General features: G+C 40.7%; 1 protein-coding gene across 2 annotated transcripts in view; it reads left to right on the top strand.

The window, feature by feature from the left end:
* The window catches only part of ABCB7 (ATP binding cassette subfamily B member 7), a 177,075-nt gene that overhangs the window by 150,106 nt on the left and 13,067 nt on the right, over window positions 1-13,902 (top strand). For both annotated transcript variants that reach the window (XM_033945786.1, XM_033945784.1), the window contains one exon: window positions 10,397-10,504. In XM_033945786.1, coding sequence (XP_033801677.1) covers window positions 10,397-10,504 — 108 coding nt within the window. The remainder of the gene's footprint in view (window positions 1-10,396; window positions 10,505-13,902) is intronic.

Raw genomic sequence — 13,902 nt, 5'->3', positions numbered from 1 at the left:
AAAGGAAAGAAAATTAACAGGTATGACCATAATTTTACCTTCTTATGTTTTACTATCTGATGTATTTCCACTTTTAAATTGTATCTTTCACTGCATATTCAGTTTTACTTGTTGTGAACCGCCTAGAACCATTCCTGGTCAGGCGGTATATAAAAAAAAAATTATTATTATTACATTCAGATACAATTTGCGCTAATCTTTGGTATGGCCATTGTTTCCTGTACTACAGCCCTTTGAACATTCTGCACAGATTAATGCCGGCATTAGTCCAACACTAATCGGCTCTTGCACTGGCATTAGGTTGTGAGCATCATCCCATTAGTTACTGTCTACCTACTTCTATAGATAGACAGAGATAAATAATAACTACTTTACTTTTGTATACCGCCATACCACTGTAGTTCTAGGCGGTTCACAAAAGAGACAACTGAACAATCAGTGAAAATACAAGCAGTGGGAAAATCAAAATAGTATCAAATGACAAATTTATCAAAACAATAAGTCTTTACTAATTTTCTAAAGGAATAATAGGCTTTGATATATGAGCATTTTGGTTTGCGAGCATACTTCTGAAACGAATTATGCTCGTAAACCAAGGTTCCACTGTACTTTGATTATTTATCTTATAAAATTAATAAAAACAATTGAACCGAAAAAAAATGTAGGTGCTGCCGATGTCCCATCCACAGGGGCGACTACGGTCAAAGTGGGCATGATTTGCACCAAAAGTGACCATAGGCACCGGTAGGAGCCCCTGTGGATGTGATTCTCATGTAAAGTAGATGCCGGATATTATTTATTTATTCAATTTTCTATATCGTTCTCCCTGTCTGTCCTGGTGGGCTCACAATCTATCTAATGTACCTGGGGCAATGGGGGGGGATTAAGTGACTTGCCCAGGGTCACAAGGAGCAGCGTGGATTTGAACCCACAACCTCAGGGTGCTGAGGCTGAAGCTTTAACCACTGCACCATTCTAGAAATCATAATGTAGTAAAAGTGAGCCAAGTATAGGACAATCAAGCCATTGTGACATCACTGATGAGGTTGGCTCTTATTGGTGGAATGAGGCATTATGACATCACAATAACAGCTCTAGTTATCAGAGGCTGAAACTTTTTCACACTGTTTACTTATTCAATTTTCTATTCTGTTCTTCTAGGGGAACTCCAATTGGTTTACATAAATTTATTCATGTGCTCAAGCATTTTTCCCTGTCTGTCCCAGTATGCTCACAATCTATCTAATGTACCTGGGGCAATGGGGGGATTAAGTGACTTGCCCAGGGTCACAAGTAGCCACTCTCTCCCCATATGTAGTCTAATAAAACCCTGGCCTACATTTACGGCATCTACTTTACATGTGGCCGCAGTTCTGCAATTGGCACTGGTACATGATTAACACCGATTGGTGCTGGTTTTGGAGGCACCAGCTGATACTGGTGCCAGTCGCAGACTCTGGCCCTTAGTTTTCTAGATTTTAGCTAAAATTTCAAAAAGAGAAAATTTTTATCCTGTAGTAGATCAATCTAAATATTTCCAGTATTTGTCCCATCATTAAAGGAGTTATCCAAGGATACATATTATGTCCAATCATCACAGTAGAAAGATAGAGAACCACCAGCTTTAGCAAAGGATGCTGACTACAAATACAGTATGTGTCAAGACTGGCTCTGTATTTTCACCATTTGCTGCATGATGCAGAAACTAATAGGAAAAATCTGAATTTAAGCAATGCTAATTTATATAGCTCCACGCAAGCCCCACCAACCCTAGTTTCCAAATCTGTTAGAAAAGACTACTTCCAGACCAGTTTCTCTTGCTCTCATACATTCTCTCTCAAGATCCTCTTTGGAATCTACACTTTCCCCTCCCCATTCGCGGTTCCTTCTCTCGCGGTTTCATATAATCGCGATTTTTTTCTGGGGAGGGGGAAAATAAAAAAAACAGTCTTAATGTAAAAAAAATCCATCTTTTTTTCCTCCCTGCCGCCTTCTCTCGAGACTATGTCGGGAACTCCCTACAGCCATTTCCTGATGGCGATCTGCACGGGGCAGGAGCGTAGGAAGATCACTCCTCCCCCGAAAGCCCTCTAGACCACCAGGTAAGGCCGGGAAGGCGGCAGGGAGGTGGGGGTGGGTCAGAGCCGGATAATCGCGGTTTTTCGGCATTCGCGGTCCGGCTCTGCCTGTATCCCTCGCGAATGACGAGGGAGAAGTGTAGTAGATCCAATGATGGCTGCCTTTTGTCTCTTAGTTTTAAGAACAAGTTGATCCAGTTCCATTGAGCAGTTACCATGGACTTTTTATAGTTCAGGGTGGCAAAACAGAAAAAGCAACAGTCAAAACCAGGAAGATGCTTGGGTGCATAAGGAGAGGAATGTCCAGAAGGAAAAGGAATACTGTGGGGGCGGACTGCTGGGCGGGATGGACCTCTGGTCTGACCCGGCAGAGGCACTGCTTATGTTCTTATATGTGCAATTCTGGAAGCCGCACCTTCAAAAAGATATAAAAAGGATGGAGTCTGTCAAAATTAGTTAGTGGTCTTTTTCATAAATTGGAGATCTTAATATATATATTCTGGATTCCAGAGTCTGGAAGCAAGACGATAGACAGTTAATATGATAAAGAGACGTTTAAATATCTCTGTGGCGTTAATGTACAGAAGATGAGTCTTTTTCAAATGAAAGGAAGCTCCGGAGTGAGAGGGCATAGGATGAAGTTAAGAGGCGATAGGCTCAGGAGTAATCTAAAGAAATACTTCTTTACAGAAAGGGTGGTAGATGCGTGGAATAGTTTGAATCCAAGAAAGCATGACTGTGTCTGAATTCAAAAAAGTATGGGACAGGCATGTGGGATCTCTTAGGGCGAGGAGGAGATAGTGGATGCTGCAGTTGGGCAGACTGGCTGGGCCATTTGGCCTTTATCTGCTGTCATGTTTCTATGTTTCATTGCTTTGCTTAGAAAAACCAAGAAAGGAATCGGAGCTACATGCATGTTGTACTGTTCTCATATTATCGCATTGACTGTATTATGAAATAACAAGTTACGCCAGCTCAGGATCCATACAAGAGGAGAGCAAACAAGAAACTTACTGTAGAGAAATGAAATTGAGTGCTGCATTGATTCTGATTAAGTACAAGCACAATGAATTTTCTGTAGCCACTTAGTTGAATACAGATAACAATGAAGAGATGTTTGAATTGATTGCTGCAAAGGCAACGTGATTTCAGGGGCAGAGAGGGTAAGAGAGGCTGTGGAGAAGTTATTTTGTGTTCACAAAGGAGACATCTATGTTGGAAGGGTACAATAGACTAGAACCTTTCTCACTGATATTTTGAAAATTCTAGGAATTAGACCATAAATCAAGCTTTCAATCTCACATTTCAATTTGTTGTGAAGGAATGCCTCTTTCAATCGAAGCGGGTTTGATCAGTCTGGTCCATCTGACCACAAATCTCTCTGCGCTTATGTTGAACAATCTGGATTATTGCAATGCACTTCCACAAACAGATATCCTTTCAAGTTTTAAAACATATTTCTGTGAATAATCTTTTTGAAGCATATCTGCTTCCTCTCTTCCGGCTACCGTGGGATGATGGAGGGGAGCCTGGAGCTGGAGTTTTTTTTAAAAAAAAATTATTTATTTATCATTTCATTACATCCAGTATACATAGATGATAAAAGAATACAAAATATAACATAACTTAGGGCTCCTTTTACTAAGCTGTGATAGTGTTTTTAGCACGCGCTAAACCTGCGCTATGTGGCTACAACTAACGCCAGCTCAATGCTGGCGTGTAATTCAGTGCGCGCTAAGCACGCACTAAAACCGCTATTGTAGCTTAGTAAAAGGAGCCCTTAGTCAATCAAGCTACTGTGCAATATATATCTTGTATAGTCCACAATGTGAGGAGAAGGAAGCCAAAATAAAGAAAACCCCTCAGGAAAAGAGGATTCAAATACAATGATAAAAATAATAAATGAAGAAATAGAGCAGTAAATTAGATGTTTAACCTACTCATTTAATTAAACACCACACTAAATAACATGTTTCATTCTGGCTGCGTCGAGACTCCTTTACCCTCTAAGAAGAAACCTAATTGGGCAGGTTAAAAAAAAAAATGTATTCCCTTGATAGGAAACAAAACATTTACGAGGAAATCTCAATTGAATCACTTTTGGACGAAATAATAGAAATTCTTTCCTCCTGGCTTGCGTCCATTTTGAGACGTCTGGGAATATATATCCTTTCACCTAAATAGGTGACTTGTTTGAAATTAAAATATAATTTCAACAGTATTTCTTTATCCTGTAGAAATACAAGAGAGACTAACAATGTCGCCTGCCCCTGTGTTTCAATATCAGAAAATTGCAATATAGCAGAAACATCCAATTGTATACTTTCAGCTACTAAAGCTTTTTCCTTTTGCATTTGTTTTAAACAGTAAATTCTCTGTATTGCAGGGAGACTTGATTCCGAAACCTTTAAAACTGTTAACATAAAGTTCTTAAAAAGTTCCAGTGGAGACATAAACCTAGCTATCGGAAAATTAAGAATCCTCAAATTCACAATTTTTTGTTCGTTTTCTAGGTTTTCAATCTTCCTTGAGAACATCATTTTATCAGTCATTTGTTTTGTAACCAAGTTTTTTTGTCTCAGTTGTTAGCTTCTCTAATTTATTCAAATCCACCTTCTGCTATTGAACAGAAGTCTCTAAAAGACTTATCCTAGAGGTTGAGTTTAAGGTAATAGTAACAAAGTTTGTGCATACCGAGTGTAAGTTCTCAATCGCAGACCAGATAGAACCCAGTGTTACTACCTGTGGTCTCACAAGTGGCTTGTGGGGGGAGATAGTTGCCAGATTTTCTTTGGCTTCTTCACCGGAGAGTGAACTCTGGGCTCCAACGACCTCACCATCGCTGGTTCCCACTAGCTCCATGCTCCCAAAATGCAATGGCTCCAACTCAGGAGTTGACATTGTTGATATCACTTCCGGATCTACTTGGCTGCAGAACGTGCCTCACTCGAGGTACTCGGTAAGCCTTCCTGCATTATCTGCCCTGCCGATGTTTCTCTGGGCATTGGGGGCGTGTGCGGTCCTCGCGAGCTCAGCGAGAGCAAAACTCGCCGTCCAAGCTGTGAGCTTCCCCAATCACAGCAGCGGATACGCCCGATGTAGAAAGTTGAACTGTATAGGCTGTTATTACAGTTTGTCACGGCGTTGAAGAGCCAGAGGTAGGTGGAGGGAAAACCTTCTGTTTTCCCCTTCTTTTAGGCATAAGAAAAAGTTTTCCAGTAGTGTTAAATTAGAATAATTCGCCCTCGGAGCGGGTGCTTTCTGCACAGTGAACTGCTCAAAATGCCATCTTGCTTCCTTCTCCTATACTTAGGTCTTTAAGAATTTAAATTCCCATGCTCGTTGGTAGTTTAAGGTAACCTATATCCAGATATGGTAGCCATTCCCCTGTCCCTAGAGTGCTTCCCCAAAATTAGCCCATTTAAACACTCCCGGGGGGATTCTCAAAAGTTACAGTGCCCTTAACATGGTCACTAAACCAGTTCCAGTTGGTTTAGCATGCCAGTAATTTTACCCGCCGATTATCAGAATGGCCTTTTCCGAGCTTCCTAGCAGTTTCTCACTCTGCCATGCAAATGTAGTACAACAAGGTCATTAATATTAAAATGTTTGTAAAAGGAGCACTCCAGACAATTCTTTATCTGCCCCAGGTGATTTCCTAACATCATTGTGCCACATTTGCAGCCAAAATTTTCTGGCAGGTCTGAGCTGTCATAGTCTTACTTTACGATCAGTGATTGAGCACTGATTGACTCAGGCACTGACAGAAAAGTAAGGCTTGACAGCTCAGACCCCCCCTTAAAAAAAGACCCCCACATTGAAGGATGCATTTAAGGCCAATCAGTACCTTAGGCCCCTCCCTGGTGCATCCCAGCTGAAAATTTGTCTTAATTTAGGAGCTTAAGTTATACTTCCTCATTGAACCTCCAGACCAGATGGAGAGTGGGAATTAGAGAATGACACAGGGACAATTTTCCCCTGTCTCTAGCTGGCCATCATCAGAAAGGGGGCAACCTCCTATGCAGAAGAGGCACAGACATTTGCGAAGAGGTAAGTAGCAGGGTTCCCTACATATCTAAACATTTCTGAGTAGATTGTGTGCAGATGCCAAGTTTGGAAGAAGATGTCTTCAAGCTGTATTCAACCCAGCCCCTTAAGATATTGCTTTTGGAAGTCCCTTTGTGCAATAGAATAGGAATTGCATTACCAGCAATTATTGTTCCATTAGCTCCCACACAACCTGCTCCATTCCTCCCAAATTCTAAATGTAATTATTGACCGTGTATGTCAGCTGCTGCACACATTGCCTCATTCAGCTACATAATGGATAGTTGTTAGGCTCAACATTAAAAAAGAACTAAATTTGTGAACCATTTTCAGCCAGACTTGGGCACTTTTTTCAGCTGAAAATTTGTCTTAATTCAGGAGCTTGTTATACTTCCTCATTGAACCTCCAGATCAGGTAGAGAGTGAGAACTAGAGAATGACACAGGGACAATTTTTCCCCATCCCCACAGGAACTCAATTTCCCCGTCCCATCCCCACGAGTTTTATCAGTGTCCCTGTCCTGTAAACTCTGCCTTAACAGCACAAGCCTCGAACACTTACGATTTTAAAGTGTTTGAGGCTTCTGCAGATGAGGACAGAGTTTGCAGGAATGGGGCATAGACAGGAAAAGAACTCGCTGGGATGGGAAAATGAGTTCCTGCAGGGACAGGGAAAAATTTGCCCCGTGTCATTCTCTAGTGGGAACCATTGGTGAATATTATGCAGTCCCTAGTTAGTCAGTATTTCTCAGTCTCCAGCAAATAAAGCGAAGATACTTACCTGTGGCAGGTATTCTCCAAGGACAACCAACATGTATTCTCACATGTGGGTGACATCATTCACGGATCCTGTTATGGATACTACCAAGTGAACTGTCACTTTAAATCTTTAGGTAGTGCCCATACTATAAGCTTTCTGTGCCATCTCACCTGACGTCTGCTTGCAGGACCATCAGTTTAGTAAAAATACTAAGAAGACAACTAGGGGAGGTGGGTGGATAGTAAGAATATATGCCATCTCCTCAGAGAACACCTGCTACAGATAGGTATCTTTGCTTTCTCCTAGGACAAGCAGGGTTTATATCCTCATATGTGGGATTTCCAAGCTGCCAGGTGTATAAATATATAAGCATGAACCTGGCAAAACCCAATAGGGCCGGAGGTAAAGTGGGAAGTGAAAAGATTTTGCACAGCTGCTTGTCCAAACCAACTGTCGCTTCTTGAGTTGTGTTCTAAACAGTAATGAGAGGTAAACTTATGGATTGAGGGCCAAGTAGCTGCTTTTGCAGATTTCTTCATTAGATGCAGAATGAAAATACACTACTGAGGTTGCCATAGCTCGGATATTGTAGGCTGTTACACGGCCTTGCATTGTCAACCCAACTTGAGTATACATGAAGGAGATACAGTCCGTTAGCCAAGTGGAGATGGTTCTTTTGGAAACCACAACTCCTGATCCACTAGGGTCAAAGGTTACAAAGAGCTGGGTTTAGTCTAGTCAGGTAGTATGCCAGAGTATGATTGGCAAAGTTTGAGTAGAGTTTTCTTTATGAGAGGGATTAGAGGAAAAGTGTAGAGAAACTTGTTCCCCCATGAAGCAGAAAGGCATCTGATGTAATACAATTGGGGGCAAAGAGTCTAGAACTGAATTGAGAAAGTTTGTTCTGAGGGGAAGCATAGAGGTCTATGTCCGGCGTTCCCCATTGAGAGAAGATCGGATGCAAGATGGTCATGCTGAGATACCATTTGTGAGGCTGAAGAAGTCTGCTTAACTTGTCTGCCAACACATTCTACTTCCCTGCTAAATAAACCACCCTAAGAAGTAGCCCATGAGTAGTGGCCCAGTTCCAAATTTCAGTTGCCTCATTGTTCATTTAGAACATGGCAACCTGGTTGTCCATGTAGACGAGAACTACCTGTTGAAGGAGGTGGTCCTGGAATGTTTGAGAGCATTCCCATCACTTGTAGCTCTAGAAGATTGATATGGAGGTTCAATTCATGGTGAGATCACACTACCTGATTGTGGAGACCATCTACATTTGTTTTGCACCATCTACTGTAGATGAGCTCCCAAATCCAGTATCGAAGCATCTGTGGTTAGAAGCTTTTGGTGGGGAGGGGGCTGAAAAGGGAGACCCCAAGGTAGATTGTGTGCTGCCATCCACCATTGGAGATAGTGCCAGAAAACTGGAATCACTTGTACTGGAACAGATAAGATCCCTTAGCTTAAAACCATTGGGTTGATAAGGTTCACTGTGGGACTCTGAAATGAAGACATGTGAATGCAGTCTTGATGCCATGTGAACGAGAAGGCATAACATCTGGTATGCAGAAGTGCACTTGAGAGGGGAGATTGAGATAGTTGATCCTCTGCTCAGGTAAAGGGGAGGATGGGACAGTTCCTGGCTAGTCCATCATTCTGAGGCCTATACCAAGGGCAAAACAAAAGAAACATCAACAAATACAACAAGTGGCTGCATTACTAATTGATATGAAGCTCAGATTATACTAAAATTGAGAGCAATATGTATCTAAAATACTCCAACCTTTAATAAATGAAGATAAATGATTACATTTTAGTGCGATAATGTCTTCATATTTTCTGTAGGCACATAAGGTATTCCACCATTCATGGTATAAAACTTTTAAATTATTTTTCCAATAAAGAACAATAATATAGTAACATATTAACATAGTAGATGATGGCAGATAAAGACCCAAATGGTCCATCTAGTCTGCCCAACCTGATTCAATCTAAAAATTTGTTGGGGGGGGGGGTTCCTTCTTCTTCAGAATCACAGGTCTTTGGAACGACCTTACTACCCCGCTGCGGAACCTGAGCTCCCTCCAAATATTCTGCAAGCAACTGAAAACCTGCCTTTTCACTAAAATGTAATTCTATCCCCCCTTACTCTTCTCTTCTATATATAAGTTCATGTAAACCTTTTTTTTCCTTCTCTTCCTATATTTTAAGTTCTTGTAAACCGTGCCGAGCTCCACATCCCTGGAGATGTTGCGGTATATAAACTTAAAGTTTAGTTTAGTTCTTAGCTATTTCTGGGCAAGAATCCAAAGATCTGCCCATCATAAAATCAAATAATCTAGAATAGGTGGGATCTATAGCAATATTAGGATCAGATGACTGGAGTATAGCAATTCTGTAATTTATGGGAACAGATAGAGCAAATACATTAGAGATAGTATCCCAGATTTGAGACCAATGTTGGGTTAAATTGCAAGTTCAGCATATAGCAGGTGTTTTCCGTGAAAGTTTTCCAAGTTTAGGAGGAGTCCAGTAAGCATTATCTAAAATAAAATAAGAAGATTGCAATAAAGCTGCAAATGAAGAAGGGCGAATGGATTTAGTCCCAAATTTTCCCCACTTTGAAGAGGTTAATTGCATGCCCAACTGCATATTCCAACAATGATCAATCCCAGACCGTTTTTTAGATGCCTAAAGGATTTTATACATAATAGACGCTAATTTTGTTGATTGTAAAAGAGAAACACAAATGGAGGTAATATGAGGCTAGATAGAGTCCCCAGGGGAAATTTGGATGTTAGTCCAAAATTGAGTTAACAGAGACCATGTTGATATTTGTAAAGGATGTAATTCATATTTTTCCCTGATAACTTGGAATGGAAATACGTAGGCAGTTTTTGTTGATGTCATACAGTCATAACCTTAACTATTTTTATTTTTAACTTTTTTCCTGGTCATTTTTGAAGTTCTGTGAACTGTTCATCTGGACTGGGAGCTAAAGAGCTTGGGGGCCCTACTGCCTACTCAGTCAAAATATTGTTGAGAGATAGAAAATGCATTTTTTTCCCTGCTCATTCTTGTCTATATCCCCCTTCTGCCACAAAGTTTGAGTAAGTTTCTGCAAGAGTTGTAAGCTCTTTTGTTAGCCTTTGTCAAACTTGTAATTCACTGGTCCCAAGGCTTTTTGGCAAACACTCCTCTTTAGCTTCTCCTTTTCTAGTGATTATTCCAAGATGTTAATTTTTTCTAAAACTTTGATATTCCTACTGGAGATGGTTGATCCTTCATGTAACTCATAGTGTAGAGGGGAATAGTACTGTTGTGTGTAATGCCTCTACTACCATGACAAATTTTTGAAAGATTGCGTCTTTAAACATGCATTAGCCTATTAATAAATTGAGTAGAAAAACTATTTTCATCATTTTTATTAGTATCTTGGCTGACTTGCATACTCTGGATTTTCTGTTTGGGTATGGGAATTTACATGTTAATTCTGCTTAAATCTACAGAACATTCTGAGCGCCATGAGGGACATAGCAAAATACAGAACATCTGTTTTCATTGCACACAGATTGTCAACCATCATTGATGCCGATGAAATTATTGTCCTGAATCAGGTGAGAAACAGCTCAATGCCCTAGTGAAATGTGTTTTAACAGCGCCATAAGTTCGTTTGTAGGACCTGTGTGTTCTGTACAGACACCCAAGAAATCTGGAGATATCTATCACCTCTGCAGATGTGGGCAAAGTGTGTTTAGCGCCACTGTTTTGAAACTAGAAGTAAGAGTAAAACAGGTTCTCCAAATCCATGCAAAGAGGAGAAACTGGACCTATTCAAAATAATGATAAATGACTTGTTTCCAGGAGAAGACATTTGGTCAGAATTACAAAAAACTGCTGCTTGGTATTAACCATTGAGCCAAGGAAGAGCAAAGATTCATAGAATGGCCTCAAATGAGTTTGCAGAATCAGTGGATGGGATCACAAACAGGGCTGTTCCCCTCTCTGAACCTCCATTCTAGCTACGGTAGCTTTCAGCTCACTCAGGCCACATGCCTGCTTCTTGCAGAGGTTTCCTGTAGAGACATATTCTGTACAGAGGGCCAGTCTTGAGTGTGCCCTGACTTACAGGTCCCATTACTGCTTCCTCATTTTGGATTTGCAGGTGGGGCTGTAGGTGTGCTGGGGCAAGGAAATAGAGGTTTGCTATGTTTCTTCAGGTTGACACCTAGGGTCATGTCAGGTTTTGAGTATTAAAATAAGGCCATATTGGATAACCGTGTGGAAAATACTAGAGAGTGAAAGTGAGGCTTTAGATTTTAAAACTGTAAGGCAGGGGTATGTAATTATGGTCCTCAAGGGCCACAACCAAGTCAAGTTTTCAAGATTGTCATAATGAATAAGCATGAGATTGATTTGCATATACTGCTTCCATTGTATGCAGATAGATCTTATGCATATTAATTGTAGAAACCTTGAAAATTCAACCGGGTTGTGGTCCTTGGACTTTGGTTGCCTACCCATGCTTTACAGAACAACGAAAGAAGAGGCACAGGAGATTTCAAAACCAACCTACATATACTTTATTAATAGTTTGTCCAAAGTTCAATAACAAGTCCTTGACGTGCAAAACAAATGTAGTCCCGACTAGGATCCAAGTTTTGGCGACTTTGTCATCTTCCCCAGTGGACAAATTTTGCGTATTAATGCATCGGCGTCTCTACTTCGGAAAAGAAGCGCCAAAAGTATGCGTATGTGCATTTGCAGAGCATTACAAGTCCCTTATTGTCCCCTGAAGAAGGCAATGAAGTCACCAAAACTTGGATCCTAGTCGGGACTACATTTGATTTGCACGTCAAGGACTTGTTATTGAACTTTGGACAAACTGTTAATAAAGTATACGTAACTGTAAGTTGGTCTTGACATCTCCTGTGCCTCTTCTTTCGTTGTTCTGTTTTACCCCAAGGCTTGGTACCTTCTTTCCTGGGTTTTTTCTACCCATGCTATACACTATTCTGTCTTTGGCAGGAAAATCTTCCATATTCTTTTTTTATTTAAAAATCTTTATTAAATTTCATAAAATGCAATAATTCAACACAACAATTAATCTAATGACATTTAAGCCTTCCTGAATTGGGAGTACAAACCAGCAAGACAAGTCAATTAGCATGTATTCTACAATAATAATCTAAAAGAGCCCAAATCATCTTAAAATATCGAACTGAACATCGCCTAACAGCAGCTACTTCATATTTACATGTAAGATAGACTCCCACTCACCATGCAAGAAAAGAAAGAACTGCACTATTTTTCCATTCTGCTGAAACATGCTGAATTGCTAGACCCATAAGAACATCAAATAATTTGGCCTTATATTTTTAACTAAATGCGTTAAGATAGCAGAACGCAAAATGACAATTCATAAGTCAGCTCTATACAGAATCCAAAGATTTCTTGCTCTTGTTGCCAGACTTCATCCCAAAACATTTTAACAGCATGGCATCCAAACAACATATGATAAAATGTGCCTACATCAGTTTCACAAGTCCAGCATAAATTAGATCCATGCGCTGACAGTCTGGAGATTTAATCTTCCATATTCTTGAAATGAAAGAATGATGACAATTGCAGATAAGCAAGAAATCAGTTTGAAGGTGTGGTATTCTGTCTTCATACGTGTATAACAATGACTGACTGATTTTTCCAAGTCAGTCAGTAAAGCAAAGTGGGATTATATAGTATCAAAAGCTGTGTTTCAGCGAAAGCCTTCATCAGCAGTCCAAGGAGACTATAAACAGAAATAATTTTTTAAAAACTTCATGTAATGATAGTGAAAATGCAATGGAGATAATGTATGTATGTTGAAAAAAATAAACATCATATGTATGATTAATGCAGTGTTTGTGAAAATAAAGTGTGTAAGAGGTGATAAAACAAGTCTGACCTCGGTACCGGGAAAGATGGTAGAGGCGCTGATAAAGGACCGCATCATTGAGCACCTTGACGGACATGATCTGATGAGGTCCGGTCAGCATGGCTTCAGCAGAGGAAGATCTTGCTTGACAAACTTGCTGCACTTCTTTGAGGGAGTAAACAGATGGATAGATAAGGATAACCCAGTTGACATCTGGATTTTCAGAAGGCTTTCGACAAGGTTCCGCATGAACGACTACTTCAAAAAATTGCGAGCCATGGAATCGAGGGTGAAATACTCACGTGGATTAAAAATTGGCTGGCGGATAGGAAACAGAGAGTGGGAATAATTGGGCAATACTCGGACTGGAAAAGCGTCACCAGTGGAGTGCCGCAGGGTTCGTTGCTTGGACCTGTGCTCTTCAACATATTTATAAATGATCTGTAAATTGGAACGACGAGTGAGGTGATTAAATTTGTGGACAATACAAAGTTATTCAGAGTAGTGAAGACGCAGGAGGATTGCGAACATCTGCAACGTGACATAAACACGCTCGAGAAATGGGCTGCGAAATGGCAGATGAGGTTCAATGTGGATAAGTGTAGGGTGATTCATGTCGGTAATAAAAATCTTATACATGTATATAGGATGTCCAGGGCGGTACTTGGAGAGATCCCCCAGGAAAGAGACTTGGGAGTACTGGTCGATAAGTCTATGAAGCCGTCCGCGCAATGCACGGCGGCGGTGAAAAGGGTGAACAAAATGCTTGGATTGATTAAGAAAGGGATAACAAACAGATCGGAGAAGGTTATCATGCCACTGTACCAGGCCATGGTACGCCCTTATCTGGAATACTGCGTCCAGCACTGGTCGCCGTACATGAAGAAGGACACGGTACTACTCGAAAGGGTCCAGAGAAGAGCGACTGAAATAGTTAAGGGGATGGAGGAGTTGCCGTACAGTGAGAGATTAGAGAAACTGGGCCTCTTCTCTCTTGAAAAGAGGAGACAGAGGGGACATGATTGAAACATTCAAGAAACTGAAGGGAATAGACTTAGTAGATAAAGACAGGTTGTTCACCCTCCCCAAGGTAGGGAGAAC

The sequence above is a fragment of the Geotrypetes seraphini genome, chromosome 5 (genome assembly GCF_902459505.1).
Source record: "Geotrypetes seraphini chromosome 5, aGeoSer1.1, whole genome shotgun sequence".
NCBI classification, from domain to species: Eukaryota; Metazoa; Chordata; class Amphibia; order Gymnophiona; family Dermophiidae; genus Geotrypetes; species Geotrypetes seraphini.
This window is presented reverse-complemented; position numbering and strand designations above follow the sequence as displayed.